Source organism: Sebastes umbrosus, chromosome 22 (assembly GCF_015220745.1).
Source record: "Sebastes umbrosus isolate fSebUmb1 chromosome 22, fSebUmb1.pri, whole genome shotgun sequence".
NCBI classification, from domain to species: domain Eukaryota; kingdom Metazoa; phylum Chordata; class Actinopteri; order Perciformes; family Sebastidae; genus Sebastes; species Sebastes umbrosus.
In genome coordinates, this window is record NC_051290.1 from 24,189,997 (window position 1) to 24,206,804 (window position 16,808).

General features: G+C 41.2%; 2 protein-coding genes across 6 annotated transcripts in view; both read left to right on the plus strand.

Moving 5' to 3' along the window:
- The window catches only part of htr2cl1 (5-hydroxytryptamine (serotonin) receptor 2C, G protein-coupled-like 1), a 242,005-nt gene extending 234,407 nt beyond the window's left edge, over window positions 1–7,598 (plus strand). The window contains exons 9-10 of the mRNA XM_037758286.1: window positions 2,724–2,959; window positions 5,405–7,598. Coding sequence (XP_037614214.1) covers window positions 2,724–2,959; window positions 5,405–5,977 — 809 coding nt within the window. The 3' untranslated portion in view covers window positions 5,978–7,598. The remainder of the gene's footprint in view (window positions 1–2,723; window positions 2,960–5,404) is intronic.
- Window positions 7,599–16,431: 8,833 nt separating this feature from the next.
- zgc:109889 (uncharacterized protein LOC553542 homolog) overlaps window positions 16,432–16,808 on the plus strand; it is a 104,864-nt gene continuing 104,487 nt past the window's right edge. For all 5 annotated transcript variants that reach the window (XM_037758587.1, XM_037758585.1, XM_037758588.1 and 2 more), the window contains exon 1: window positions 16,432–16,565. The gene's annotated coding sequence lies outside the window, so the exon portion shown is untranslated. The remainder of the gene's footprint in view (window positions 16,566–16,808) is intronic.

Genomic DNA, 16,808 nt, shown 5'->3' on the forward strand with positions numbered 1-16,808 from the left:
GATTAGATCCTGATGGGCAAAGTTGGCACCTTAGCAGCCTCTGCCATCAGTGTATGAATGTGTGTGTGAATACCGACATGTAGTGTAAAGAGCTTTGAGTGGTCGGAAGACTAGAAAAGCGCTGTATAAATGCAAGTCCATTTACCCAGTGAAAACAAAGTATCTCCAAATTTGATCCATTTTGAATTTGAATTATTCTGATAAGTATCCACCTTATTCCTAGCCCCCATGATGCCCTGCGTGAATTATGGGCGCAACTTCCGCCGCGTTGTGTCACTGAACCGGAAACGGCGTTTTTCCACGGTAACGCTACACTAATCCTCTCTTCTAGAGCGATTGTATTAAAGGGACTATTTGTACCTTTCAGAAATGCTTGTTAACAGCGACACCTGTGGCCGTGAAATCAACGAAAGTCAGCATCGGGCTCGCGCTTGCTCACTCTAAATAGACATGAAGGAGCATCGCTCAACACAGTGAGGCGACACACGTCAGCTAAAAGCACAATATCATTCTATAGTTCAGCTGCTTGGCAGTAATGTTAGCTGACCAGACGAAGGTCTCTCCATGAATCAATGCTGATCCTAGTGTTGACTTTTCCTGCTGGCTGAAGCAGAAAGAGAAACATTATCGCCTCCAAGCGCGCCCGCAGGGAGATACCGGCACCCGGTCGGAGACGGTAACGTTTCTCTTCCTGCTTCAGCCCCGCTGATAACGTTTCTCTGTGTGGAGCCCCGTCACTTCACAAGACACGGGAAACCTCTGTTGGTCTGGAGGAGCTGCAGCAGTTATTTCTGCACAAACGTCCTCTGAACATTCACTAGATATTCTCAGAGCTAAACTAACTCTTCTGCAGTGTGGAATGAGCGTGCGTTCACGTCTAGAGGGGGAGCGAGAGAGAGAGAACGCGCGCGGTGTGTGAGTGAAGGCAGGCAGAGGAGGAGTGACTCCAGCCACACTCGAGCGCGCACACGCGAGCGTGCATGTGTCCCGACCCGGTAGATTTATACGCTTAAAAAGTTACAAACAGTCCCTTTAATAAATCTAGTAAAACATACTACAGCTCAAACAGGATAATGTGATCACAGCTCTGACTTCTGCTATGGAGGGATGGAGGACGACCTGAAGAAGTGGCCTCAGATAACCTACACTAGCATATATAGCTATGTTATTATATATTATAATTTTTGTATACCTTTACCTCTCCTGTGTTTCACTCTGTTTGCTGATGTTGCTGCTTTGACACCTGAATTTCCCTCCGGGGATTAATAAAGGTTCATCTTATCTTATTTTATTGACTCCGTTGCTTCAGATGGTGAAGAGATGAACAATCTGAAAAGCTCTGAGGCAGATCAGGACTTCCACAGTAACAAGGTTTAGTTTTTTACACACAGATAACCATACTTAAACTATCTGTAGTCTGATGCTGCCCTGCACTCTGTGCCATAAACTGCCTTACATTTTAAACTGTACAGAAAATAGTGAAAGTAACTCTGTCACTAAAGCAACGCTACAATGCTGAGTCCTCCCTACACATGACATCATACCTGATGTCCTCCTGGCTCTGCTGTCAGTCCTTTAAAGGACCTGACGTCTCTTCTCCGCTGCTCTTTATAGCCCAACCACAGAGTAGGATACGGGTTTTCCTCCGCTGGCTTTTAATCCACTAAATGAACTGAGCACACATAACGAGGGTTTATGGTGGTCTCTTCAAGTTTAGGTTTCTCAGCCACATTCCTCTGGATTCCTCGTCTGTAGGTCGGCGATGGAAACTGGACCGTTGGTCACAACAACAATCCTTTTTTGTTTTGGGTGCATGTTCAACATGCTTGTTGTTGAAGCCACAGATTTAGCTCTGTCTGGTTGTTAGTACAGCCGCCAGAAGCTCAACAAGTAGGCCTACCAGAGCTCCACAAGGACATTTTAGAAAATGCAAGTTTAACGTCAGTGAAATATCTGTTCAATATGATGCAGGATTTGCTAAATTGAAGGCGAATTACTTTTCAAAAGAAGCGCCGTTGGCTAACATGGGTTAGCCTATGGGACTAACCAGCTTACTGCTACTTCCGCTACCTCACTGGAAGTTACGCCCACAATCATTTCTACATCAACGCCCTGAGAATAAGGTGGATATGTGTTGAGAAAATTCTCTACTTAAAAAGCCTCTTGGATCAGCTGGAAAACGCATCGTCACAAAGCTGAAAACAGGCTGTTTCTCTGACACCATGAAAAGTTGACTCACAGGACAGCGATGCTACAAACATATGATGATCTTATAGAATATGATGCATTACTGTAGATTAAACTATAGCCAACAGGATATAAAGGAATTCAAACATTCAAACATACACATTAATGCAGCAGTAATATTAATACAGAAACATCAGATATAAGTCAAATACTGACAGCGAACATTTTACTGCACAATGAGTACTTTTACTTGTATACTTTAAGTACATTTTGTTTATAATACATACTTTGACTTAAGGTTGAATGCAGGACTTTTACAATGTGTTATTGCTCCTCTTCCTCAGTAAAGGCTCTGAATACTTCCTCCACCAGTGGTGATAACAGACCGATCCCTTCATTCAGTGTTGCAGCTGAAAAAACTTTAGACAAAAGCAAAACTGTGCATTGAATTAGATTTATTGTGCAATTTCATTTGTTCAACCACAAACTACTTTTATGGTAATGTCGGTCCTTGACCGCTCTCCCCCCTCCCACAGAGTTAAAGCCCCCGCCTCCTCAGAGCAGACGGAACACCTTAAGCTGTCTGAAAGGAGCCGAGCCCAGCATCCTGCTCAGCACCTCCACGCCAGACAGCATCAGCATCATCCCCAGCTCTGAGGTGGCGTCTCAGCTCAGCTCGCCGGCCGCGGGGCCGGGGCGGAGCGACACGTCGGGTTGCCACGGGCGACGGGGGATGATGCAGGCCATAAAGAACGAGAGGCGGGCCTCCAAGGTGAGAACAGAGAGTGGAGTTGAATGCTTGTCCGCTGATTTAAGGTAAAACAGATAGATAGACTCAGAGGTAGAGGTGCGTATTCAAACCTTGTTTCATATCAATCATTTTATATTTGAGACCCTATTTTGATTAGAAAAATGACTGGCTGCTTTTACTACTTTATTACTACTACTACTACTACTACTACTACTACTACTACTACTGTACTACTACTACTACTACTACTACTACTGTACTACTACTACTACTACTACAACTACTACTACTACTGCTCCTACTACTACTACTACTACTACTGCTACTACTGCTACTACTACTACTACTACTACTGTACTACTACTACTACTACTACTACTGCTACTACTGCTACTACTACTATTACTTCTACTACTATTACTACTACTACTGCTACTACTGTACTACTACTACTACTACTACTACTACTACTACTGTACTACTACTACTACTACTACTGCTGCTGCTACTACTACTACTACTACTACTACTCTACTACTACTACTGTACTACTACTACTACTACTAATACTGCTGCTGCTGCTACTACTACTACTACTACTACTACTACTACTACTACTGTACTACTACTACTACTACTGCTACTACTGTACTACTACTACTACTACTGTACTATTACTACTACTACTACTACTGCTCCTACTACTACTACTACTACTACTACTACTACTACTGCTCCTACTACTACTACTACTACTACTACTGTACTACTACTACTACTACTACTACTACTACTGCTGCTGCTACTACTACTACTACTACTACTACTGTACTACTACTACTACTACTACTACTACTGCTCCTACTACTACTACTACTACTACTACTACTACTACTACTACTGTACTACTACTACTACTACTACTGCTGCTGCTGCTGCTGCTACTACTACTACTACTACTACTACTACTACTACTACTACTACTGTACTACTACTACTACTACTACTGCTGCTGCTACTACTACTACTACTACTACTACTACTGCTACTACTACTACTACTACTACTACTACTACTACTACTGTACTACTACTGTACTACTACTACTACTACTGCTACTACTACTACTACTACTACTACTACTACTGCTCCTACTACTACTACTGTACTACTACTACTACTACTACTACTACTACTACTACTACTACTACTGTACTACTACTACTACTACTACTACTGTACTACTACTGTACTACTACTACTACTACTACTGCTGCTACTACTACTACTACTACTACTACTACTGTACTACTACTACTACTACTAACGGACCTACCGGGCACAGACCCAGGGGCCCAACTTGTCAAAGCCCCCCCTGGTCTTCACCTAAAAAATGTCACTCAAAGAGACACGCACCAACCACAAAGAGACATAAAATGACTACAAAGAGACACAATGACTACAGAGAGACACCACAAGACCACAAAGAGACACAATGACTACAGAGAAACACCACAAGACCACAAAGAGACACAATGACTACAAAGAGACACAAAATGACCTCAAAGAGATACAAAAAGACCACAGAGAGACACAATGACTACAAAGAGACACAGAAAGACCACCAAGAAACATAAAACGACCACAAAGAAACACAAAATAGATACAAAATTACCTCTAAAAGACACCAAACCACAGAAAGATTACCACTACGACTATAAAACAATGCAAAACAACAAAAAGAGGCAAGATCATCACAAAGTCTGTGTCTCCTCACAAAGTAGTCACATGAAAGTGCTGACACTTAGATATTCTGTGATCTTCTACGTCCTAATGTTCATGTTAAAGGACCAATACTAAATGCTGTGTGTAGCGTCATTATCACTAAATGCATTACATTTGACTGTCTTCAAAGACCAAGAAAGACGTGTTCTTCTGAGTAACTCCCAGATGAGAGTCTCACACGTCTCCTCTGAGATGGTTAGAAGAGCTCATGTTATCAAATTCAGCCAGACACTTTGAGCAAAAAGCTTGAAGCGTTGCCGGAGTCCCAGAGTGCTCCGAGGCTGGTCGGCGGTGGCTTCGCTGTCTTCACATCCATGTTGGATGAAGACCAAAGCACTCGTATACCTGTATCAACTATTAAAACCCCAGAAGAAGTGGCACGCTGACACTGATATGAAAAAAACTATGTATGATGCATGCATTTCAGTTAGAAAGACCATGTTTATACTGATCATTTTAACCCCTTAAAACTATTGTTCTCCACTCAAAGAAATGAGTTTTTAAACAGCAGGATTTCAAACCTCCTCAACTATTTTCTCTCCTACCTTATTTCTCACTTTTCTTTTATTGGATTCTGTCTTTTTCATTCAACTTCTTTGTTTCTTACTTGTTCATTTCTTCTCTTCTGTTCCGTTTGCCTCTTTCTACTTTTGTTCTCTCCTTTCCTCCCTCTTTCCTCAGGTCCTGGGAATCGTCTTCTTCCTCTTCCTCATCATGTGGTGTCCCTTCTTCATCACTAACGTCACCTTCGTCCTGTGCCGTGGCTCCTGTAACGAGTCGCTGCTCAATGACCTCCTCAACGTGTTTGTGTGGGTGGGCTACATCTCCTCTGGGGTCAACCCCCTGGTCTACACCCTCTTCAATAAGACCTACAGGAGAGCGTTCTCCAGCTACATCAGGTGCCGGTACAAGGTGGGGGCCAACGCAGCCGGACAGAGTTGCAAAACCCTCCTGGTCCCCCCGCCGTGCTCGTCGCACGCCGTGACCCCTCTTCTGATGGGCAGTCACGGGAAAGCAGGCATGGACCGCAATAGTAACTGTCGCAATGGCGGTAGGGGGGACAACGGGAGGCTGACGGTGGACCCAGAGGACATGACAGACGATGAGACGCAAATCGGAATAGTGTCACAGAGCCTCTCCGAATGCCACAACGCCGGCATGCTTTCGGAAACGGAGATGGAAACGGAGGTGGAGCAGGAGCTGTCGCTCATCAGCTACAGCCCCACCTCCAGAGAACACACCAGCAGCGTGTGATCGCCTGCTTTTTGTTGTCTTCTTTTTTTTTTTTTAAACCTGCAGACGCTGGGCCGAGCGACGTTTCGACGAGCTGGTGCTGGAAGCCCTACAGCGATTCCTGCAGTGGGTACTTTTATTGTGAAAGGACTAGTCTCGGTTGAGGAGCCTTATCCCCACACTGAAGTGCACGACTTCCAGCGATGTGTGAGAGGAATCAGATTACAGGAGAAGTTTTGGGATGAAAGCCAATATTTCAAAAGTATTTGGCGCCAAAATGTTGGTTTTCATGCCATAAATGTGAGGATAACTAAGCAGCCACACAGTGTGGTGTACTTCAGGGGGACAAAGTACCAGTCAGTGAAGAGCTCTCATTGTTAACCAAGCGACCCACCGGAGTCCCACTGATGCAGGTTACAGAGTCGAGCTCCGACCGCTGAGGTCAAACTACGACTCCCAGCCTTCACACAGAGTCCAAATGCAGTCCTGGCTCATGTGGATTCCCTCCACACCAAGCAAACTAAACCAAATCTATTTTTGTGCCGGTCAAGCTTGACAACAACAGTCATAAAATATACAGTATATGAATGAACCTTTCCAGCATGTAGAATCAAACCATTCAGCAGACAAAAATGGGATTAGTCTCTAAAGGAAATTTTCTCAGTCCAAAGTTTGTCTGAGAGGACCAAGATGAAGGAATGTACAACGCCCACTGGTCTCCGGTGGACACACAGTGCCATCTGGTGGTCGCAAGACACAGAGAGGTCACCTCCCTTGGAGTGAACAAGGGGCTAAAAGAGCTAAAGACATGGCGCAGGCCTTCGGTCCAACACAGCTGTCAGGCTCTTGCTTCTGTTGACCATTTAGTCCCAACTTCTAAAGGTTTTTACTGACAACAATCAATAGAGTTTAAAATAGAAGGGAGCAAAGTAGAATTGTTTTAATATAAGGGTGCACAAGGTTCCCCAGATGTCATTCTTAAAAGGACAAACATACAGAGATTTTATGACATCAGCCACTATCATTATTCATCAATTAGCCTCATTAAATAATAAAAAGCTCACTTTCCAAGATCTTCCTCAGCTGCGATCAAATCACACTCACCTTTTTGTACTGTGGATTAGCAATCATGTTAATTAGATAAATCAATCTATCTCACATCTAAAGATGCTAATTCAGCATTTCTGTGATTGTTGTCCAACACGTCCAGCCAGCAATCAGCCGCCTGCTTAATATACATATCAGATTACATATCACATCATCTGTGGGCGTAAATCTGGTCTGTTGGAGATCCACAGCATCATCTTTCTTGAATGAACAAGAAGTTTTACGTCATTTTCTGTTTTCGAAAATGAAGGATTTGTATTCATGGTCAGCCATTAGATCAGCTCTCCAGAAAACCTTCAGACAACATTGATTTCTACTAAGACGGTGCAGTGAAACCAGCCAGAGAGGACAGGAAGAACATGTATTTAGCATCAGAGCCCCACTGATACCTGTGTGCTCTGACGATGTTCTTCATAATAACAATCATTTTTAAACGTAAATTGATAGTTAAGCTTAGTCAATAGTTATTTTACAGTTAACAGACAATGAAATGCTAATTAATAATGTTTACATATTATTTGTAAAGCTATCATTTCTGTTATTTTAACAGTTTATTGTTGAACACATTATAACATTTTATATACTATATGTACAAGTATTTGTCAGTGATTAAGATATTATTTGTTTATAATAATTGTTCAATTTATTAAGTTAATTAATACTCTGTAAAGCAACTATAAAACAATTTAAATAGACCTTTTATAGTTAATAATTGGTTTCTGGTCCATCTGTCTATGAAATGTTTATAGATGTTTTACAAACAATTTCTTAAAGGTTTACAAATCATTTGTTAATCATTAATAAATACTATTAACATGTTATAATGTGTGCAACAATAAACAGTTAATAGCTAGTGTACTAATGTGTACTCTTATCAGCTATGATACAATATATATTTTATAAAGTCATTATTTAATTTTACACAAACTAATGATAAAATAACATAAATTATAGCATTACTAATAATTAGTAAACATTATAAATGATAATTTCATTGTATGTTAACAGTAAAATAACTATTAACTAAGATTAATTATCAATTTACCATATATAAATGATGGTTATTATAAAGTGTTACCTGAAACTGTCTGATCTGTGCTTTACAGTCCGTTCAGCTGGAGTCAGCAGAGAGCAACTCAAAGACCAATCAGTTTTAGGTTTCATCTGTGGCATAAAATGGACAGAAAGTCGATAGGCCAGCAGACAGACCCCTGACTCTATCAAGACAGGTCGCCAACCCTCATAGTTCTGTCACGCTGAGCTCCCCACCCTCTTCCTCCCACATCTTATCGACATCTGACGCCGTGATTCCTCCACTCTGCATCTCCATCAGCTGCAATATACTGCCTTAGAAAATAATTAAATATTGTGTGGATTTTAAAGGTGGCAAATTTAGATTTCTTAGCAACAAGAGATAATAGAAGCTGAAACTTGTGTGCATATAGTGATTGGCTTTGTAGGTTTAGTTCCATAGAGCTAAATGGTTTGTTTCGTAAAGGAAGTACATTGAGAAAAGTAACGTTTTAAGAGATAATTTAAAGGGGCATATCAGGTTTAGTTTACTCGTCTAATGTCTTCTTTTGTTGCATTTAAAAGGGCCCTCCAGCAATTTAGTATTGCACTTCCATAAGGTTAAGGGACTAAAGAGAGACAAATTAAACAAAGATTGGTCAAAATTGAAGCAGCAGAAGCTGAGATATCCTGACTTTAAGTCTCAATCTCTAAAAACACTACATTTCCATTAATAGAGCTCAATAGCATCTTCCATCTGACCTCCTAAATGCCTACGTCTTTCAAACCTCCAGCTTTAAAAAAGACTTTAGTTACGTCCCAAATTCTATACTTACATGCTATTAAGTATGCTAAAACAGTATATATTTAGTATGTCCAAAACCTTAGTATGAAACCAATAGATAATTAATAAATATCACACAACGCAATGTGGTAGTGACAACAATGTTGATAACAGACGTTGACGGACAGCTTCTTTGTAGGTTTAGTTCAAATGGTTTGTGCTTTAACAGAACTACATTGAGAAAAGTAACGTTTTAAAAGATCCCTTAAAGGGGCACTCCACCAGTTTACTCGTCTAATGTCTTCTGAAGCTCTGGAGAAGCTTTCCAAAGTTAAAAAAAAAAATCACCCCAATGATGTCATAGCGATGTCATCTGGATTTTTAACAGAAAAATATGCGTCTGAAATCGCATACTATACACTACGTACTCAATGTGTGTACTATCGTTCAACATACTTTTGTCTGAATACACAGTAGTATGTATCTTTTCGTACGCACTGAGCTGTGATTAACGTCGTCACTTCCTGAGAGCCTCCTTGCCGGTTGAAGACACATAACCGTGGTAACCCGTGCCAACCTCATGTGACCAAATGATGATTTGTGAGAATCAAAGTTTGAACTAATTAAAAAAACATTTTACGCCTAGCAAAGTGAAATCTTATACTTCCACTTGAATTGAAGCCTATTAATGTTGCAGAGCTGTCCATCAACGTCTGTTATGAATATTGTCGTCACTAGAGCATTGCATTGTGGGATATTTATGCATACTATTGGTTTCATACTAAGGTTCTGGACATACTAAAAAATCTCACATACTCTTCTAGCGTACTGAATAGCATGTTAGTATGGAATGTTGGACACAACCAAAGCCTTTTTTAAAGCTGAGAACTGAGGTTTGAAAGATGTGGGCATTCAGGAGGCAGGAGTGAGGTCGGGTGAAAGATTCTATTGAGTTGCATTATGGGAATTGTGGTGTTTTTGGGGATTGAGACTAAAAGTCAGGATATTTCAGCCTCTGCTGCTTTGATTTTGACCATTTTTTATTTAATTTGTCTCTTTTTAGTCCTTTAACATTATGGTAGTGCTATACTAATTTGCTGTAGCACCCCTTTAAATGCAAAAAATACTGATTGACACACTGACTTTTCCTTCCTGCCTCGATATTATCTCATCAAAGTAGATGCCACTTTCCCCAGTGGTCAATCATTAATTCTGGTAATACTCCCTTCAGCCATAGGACAACCAGAATTACAAACACCTGAATGTAAACCCCTTTTTTTTACCCATAACTCCCTCTTCAAGGTCAAAGAGCAAAGGTCAAAGCCTGCAATCAAATCCAGAGCCTGAGTTCTGAAGCCACCTCTGCATACAATTAGAATGAAACACAAGAACTGGGAGTCATTTCATTCTAATTCTGTGCATCTCTGTATAATTGATCCACTATTTGTATGCTACAAACTTACACCGTGGTCATTCGCACCACTTTTCTCTCCACAAGGAGAGGTCTACATGAGCTAATGTTGGCAAGCCGGCAACCACGGTTTGGCCTACAAATATCCTGCATGTTTGAAGTGATGTTCAAAAGGTCCTCTCTGCCTCACTCCATTGTTTTTGTTCTCTCTTAATACTCGGAAGGAATGAAACGGCGCGGGAAGGAAGAAAGAACAAAGAGCAATCAACAAAATGCACATTGCAAACAGTTTGCAGGCATTTCATCTTTATCAAAAATGCAAAATACCAACAATAACAACATAAACAAGAGAAACATGGAGTTGAGAGGACTCTCTGAACTAAGTGGAATGGGTCATGTTTGATCCATACAGATAGGAGCAAGCAAAGAGCTACAGCCAGGCCAGCCAACTCAGTATGTCGCAATGTAATAACTCTATGTTTCCCGTGTACCTGTGTGTGTACCAGGCCCGGCTCAAATTTCAACCTGAGATTGATTCAGTAACTTTTCTGGGTTTCTATTGATTGCGTCTGGCACGATGGATTGAATCGGGTTGTCCCTGCAGATGCCAATTCTGTCCGGCTCGCGGTCCAGACAGATGAAAGCAATCACTCGGAGAAAGTGTTTTACTGGAGGGATTTCAACTAATAATTCGATCCAGGTCTGGTGTGTATAGAAATAGTTGGAGCCGTTTATTGACAGAGTTTCATATTAATACAATTGAGGAGGGCTGATTCCCTCTCCAGGACTACTTCTTGTTTCCAGGCAGCAATGCTTTGTACAAGAAATGCTTCAGAAGTGTATCTAAAAATGGTCGAACTCTATGAGTGAGATGTTTCATCACAAGCTTAAAGGAAAAATCCACCCAGAAATGCTTCAGCACAAAATAGAAAAACAGAAAGTGTTTCTATTATATGAAGCTGAAAGCCAGGAGATGATTAGCCTAGCTTAGCATAAACACTGGAAGCAGAGGGAAAAGCTAGCCTGGCTCTGTCCAAAGTTAAATTACACTAAAACATAACATTTAACATCTTATTTGTTTAGTCCTCACACAAACTGACAAGTTGTGGTTTTATGGGGAGTTTTGTGCTGGGACTATTTGTTGGCCGGAAGCAGTGACTTCCTGCATATAACCTTCCAAAAAAACACAATTTTTCATTTTTGGACTGTTTTTTATACAAATTAATCCAATGAGATATAATATGTGAATTAGTGAGCTTTTAATTAGCTTTGGAGGTGTTGGTAGACAGATTTGACCTTTGGACAGAGCCAGGCTAGCTGGTCCCTCGTCTTTAAGCTGAGCTAAGCTAACGACGGCCCATATTCACTGCACAGACATGAGAGTGGTATCAATCTTCTCATTTAACTCTCAGCAAGGCTGTGAATAATCCCAAAATTCCAAACTAGTCCTTTAAATAAGTTGGACCTTTCTGTCAGTGTGGAAGGTAGTAAAATAAGTAGCAGTAAATTGCATCACTTAAAGTGATAGTTCAGGTGATTCTCAGTGGGGTTGTATGAGGTACTTCTCCATAGTCAGTGTATTACCTACAGTAGAGGACGGTCAGCACACCCCCAGGTTTAGAGAAACAGACAGGAGTACCAGCACGGGAGCAAAGCAATGTACTGCTGTGGACGGGGGGGCAGCAGCTAAATGGATTTTAGACACCCATAAGAATCCATATCAGTTTAAGTGTCCGCTATATTTACAATATTTTCACCGCTTTATCTTGCCTGGAGACAGTATGTTTCCGACAGGGAACTGAAGCTGTTATTTATGCTCTCGCCAAAGCAACCACACTCCTTTGACAAAAACAGTAATTTTACCTCACAGAACACGAGAGTTGCTGGTCTACCGCTGCCTCAATGGGTTAGTTTGTTTTTGTTATTCTGTTACTTTGGTTAGTTAAGATTCACCAAAGTCACACAATAACTCAAACAAACTAACCGATAGAGGCAGCGGTAGACCAGCAACCCCTGTGTTCTGTGAGGTAAAATTACTGTTTTTTTCAATGGAGTCTGGTTGCTTTCACAAGAGCAGATCAGAAAGGGCTGTCTGACGGCAAGGTAAAATGGTGAAACTACTCTAAATATAGTGTACATTTAACTGATATTTATTCTTTTAGGTGGTTAAAATGCGTTTTGCTGCTGCCCCCGTCCACAGCAGTACATTACTTTGCTCCCGTGCTGGTACTCCTGTCTGTTTCTCTAAACCTGGGGGCGTGCTCAGCTCATCTACTGTAGGTAATACACTGACTATGGATAAATACCTCATACAACCCCACTTCAGAACAACCAAACTATCCCTTTAACCACAAAATAAGTCATGTACCAATCATTCATGGCAATGTCAACGAATATAAGAGACTCCAAGGGTGGGTTTTTCCTTTAAATGTGAGATCCGAGAGGGAGGTCTGGTACAGTGCTTCCTCTCTGTTGAAAACATGACTTCTAGTCGATAAGTTTAAATCAAAAGAACTCACAAGATCTTACAGTTTTCAAATCTAAATGTAAAAATACCTCAACATGCTGACTTTCATAAAGCATGGCAGGCAAACTCACCTATCTCCCCAAACATTGGACTCTGTCACTAAACGGCTCTGAGAATAGCCAGAGCTGTAGGTTGTTCAAGAGTTTGGCAAACCCAACTTCTCCAATGCACCTTCCCTGCATTAAACTCTTGCACCCCAAGGTGTCAGCACCCTCCGATGCTCGTTTGCATTGACGCAGACCAGTTGCCTGGTTTGTCTCGCTCTTGTATGATCCGGCGCTCGTGGGTTAGCTATCTTTTTATGTGTTCTTCTGTTAATGCAGTGGCTGTTTTTTTATACCATTTTAATTGTGAATGTTTGTCTACGACACATCTTTGAGTTTATACAATGATTATGCCATCATCCACACAATGTATATTTTCTTTTTTTTCTGTGTGATGCTGCTATTTATTTATTAAAATATTATTCTGATGTGTGGACAATTGTCTTATTTGTACATTAACCTCATGTTTGCTGAAGTCTACAGTTTCTCCTGTAAATCCTCTTCTGAACTTACTAACACAAATAAGTAATGGAACAGTGTCAAGACTTAAAGGGACTGTTTGTAAGGTTTTACACATATAAACGTTTTTTATTGCCAATGTGTGAACGGGTTGTAACCTAACCTAAAAAATGAGACCTTCCGTGGCATCCTGGGTTTCCTCTATCAGCCTGTTGACTGCTTTTAATGTGAACAATGCTGGGCGTTTTTTCCGTGAAAATCCAGTGGATGTGACGTCATGCGTGCACGTGAGTGTCTTTATTTCAGCACTGCTTAAAGGGCTAACAGTGTGCAGCGATGGCTAATGTTCAGTTAGAAATGGAGTCTGCTAACACCAACAAACGACCAGTGACCCCATCACTACTCAGACTCCAACACAAACTCCACTGAAGAACAAAAAAACAAAGTTCTATCTGGTGAAGCCCGTCTGTGAAACAGGAATGTGACCGACGTCGGGACAAAACTAGGATCAACATTGGTAGGACTTCCATTCATGAAGGGACCTTTGTTTGGTCAGCTAACATCACTGCCAAGCATGTGAAATATATAGTGATACTGTGGGTTTTAGCTGTCAATCACATTCAGTCACGTGTGTGTCGCCTCACTGTTTTGACCGATGCGCGCTCGTGTCTATGTGGTGCGAGCACAAGCGTGAGCAACAGGACGCTGACTGTCGTTGACTCAACGGCCACAGGTGTCACTGTTAACAAACAGTATCTGATTCTTACGTAGAGCCCCTTTAAAAAAGCAAAGTAGTGTTTTGAACGTGGAAGCAGTTGAAGGGAAACGATTGAATTCAGCCGCCACAGAGCAGCAGTACAACAAGTTACTGAACAGCTACGGCTTTCCTCCCCTCTACTCTGGTGATTAACAGCTACACATCCGCTGTGACATTTATAGGCCTCAGCTCCCTGCGCTGGCTACCCAGCAATCCACTCTTTTATTCTGCCAATCAGTGGCAGCTTTTATCCAAAGTGCCATGACAAGAGCTGAACCTGGAGCTTATTAAACCCTTAGCCTCGGCTGTGTTTCAGTGCCAGGCTCTGCCCATTGAGCCAGGCAGGAAACCCTCATGATATGAGTACTACACCTGCGCTGGCAAAGTGAGGTAGGCATTTTTTTGTATCATATGAGCCACTCATTTTGATGCAGGGTTTAATTGCATAAAATGACCATGAAATAGGTTTGTGCAGGCTGAGATTTCTCACAAATTACACTTCATTTATTGCTTCAGGGAGGCCTCAAAACCTGACATGTATTTCCAACTGTTCCACGATGAATGATGGTACTGTCGGCGAGATAAGAAGGCCTTCAAACCCAAAAGGTAATGATTAAATGTACCATTGTTACATTTTGTGTCATGATAAACATTTAAAGGTACAGTGTGTGGATTTGGCTACATCTACTGGTGTGGGACTGAGTACCCCTCAGCTCACTCCTCCCTTTACAAGACTTTAGTAACGTGAGCCGCTGAGTGCAAAACCGCGGTAATGCCGTTCTCCTCCCTCAGAGGCCATCCATACCATAATAACACTACTTTAGGAGCAACGGAAGTCAGGCGGCGGCTGGCAGTACCACGGTTTAGAACTCTATGTGTAACTCAGTGTACACTGATATAAAACAAATAAATGAAGCAAATCCTCACATTTCATTTCAGAAGCTAGAATCAGTAGAAGCTTGCTAGCTTGCTATATTGTTTGCTGCTGTGGCTTCTAGATGCCGACAGTAACGTTAATATTGCCGTTGCTTAGCAGCGGTGTTCTCACGACTGAATATGAGCTCACGAGTTTCATTTGAAGGCACCAATATTACTTCCTCACAACAATGCACCTTGAACTTTGACCCTCTTGCTTATCTACCTGCTGAGCAGTGGATTGTGGGTCAGAATAGCCAGAAAGCATGCTGGCTTGCACACTGCAAAATGTAACCGGATGTAGTAGGAGTATCCTGGTATTTTTGGCATACTGCATATGTATTGGGACATACTAAGTCTTTTTCTGGCATACTGAATATTATGGTAGTGTGGGTATTGAAACGCACGGCAACAGTATACCACCACAAAGCATCCCAGGAAGTCCCATAAAGTACTCCACATAACAGGAAACACAATGTGACCATTTCTTGCAGTAGTGTGTCTGTTATTTCTTTATGCAAGCTTAGGGTGTTTCTTTCCAAGTGATTGTTTGCAGCAGTGTTGCTTAAATCAGCACCATGGACAGAGACCGAGGAGCTGCAGGAGGAGATTCAAACACAAAGCAACAGCACCGCTGAGTGGTGGAGCTGGGAAACAGGACTCTATGAGGTAACCTGTGTTGTCTGCACAGCACTGGACACTGGTCTTGTTAAAAGGGAAAATAGGTGTAGTTATAGTTTTTCCCGAGATGTTGTTAGACCTAGAAGTTGTTGATATGCAGTAGGGTCATCTAACCGGTTATAGTTGGGTAAATAGGTGTGAAAGATGGGCCTAGATCCAAGTCAACAACCACTATGTTTACTGTAAACCACATTCTGCAATAGACTATTGTTCTAATTAGAGATGTCTGTTGGTAACATAAAATATTGTGCAGCTGCAATAGTTCACAAAAGTGAGAATATCTGCAATCTTTTCAAGTACAATATTATTATTATTTTTAATTTTTTTATACTTTATTTATTATTATAGACTTTATTTATTAAAATAGATTTCCATACACATCTTAGAATGTCTTAAAATGCACCCGTAAGATCCCATGTTCAAGAATATAACCTGTATATTGGAGAAAGCATTTTTTAAATTGTATTATCCATTTCTATTTAGCACATTATCATATCTTTTTTTTTGAATCTGCAATAACTATAATGTAGTCATATTATTTCTGTATTAATCTTGTGTTCTCTATAACAGTGTGACATTTTAACACTGTTTAAGTGGAGGCTTCAAATAAGCCCAGTGGGGTTTTTGCCTCTTCCTGCACTGTGTATGTTTTGTTGTTATGTTTGTGTAGTCTTCATTTTGTGCAAAATAAATAAATAAACAATAAAAAATCCACATGTGTGTATATGTAAGTGTCATATTTATATCCCCACAGGCCCTCAGCGGCTCTGTCCGCTCACCCGTGATGCTCGATGGAGTGGGCGGTGGCTTCGGCTATCACCGGTAACAGTCGCAATACTTCGAATACGCATGCGCCGTGACACCTATTTGCTGCATCCCCTGGTTCGTTTGAGCTGCGTCAAGCTAGCGAGAGGTACTACAAGAAATACTAGCAGAGAAGGCATTGAACGTTCAATGTAAAGTAGCGCTAAATTATGATTGTACTATTGAACAATTGTACCTCTGTATTAATGTGCACAATGACTGTGATGTGATAATTAGGAGAGGTGCTGTTAGTATTATGTGTAGCAGTAGCACTATGTTGGTGCTCATTAACGTTACAAACAAATCGGTTCAGCCTCACTTCATCCACAATACTTCATCCACAATACTTCAA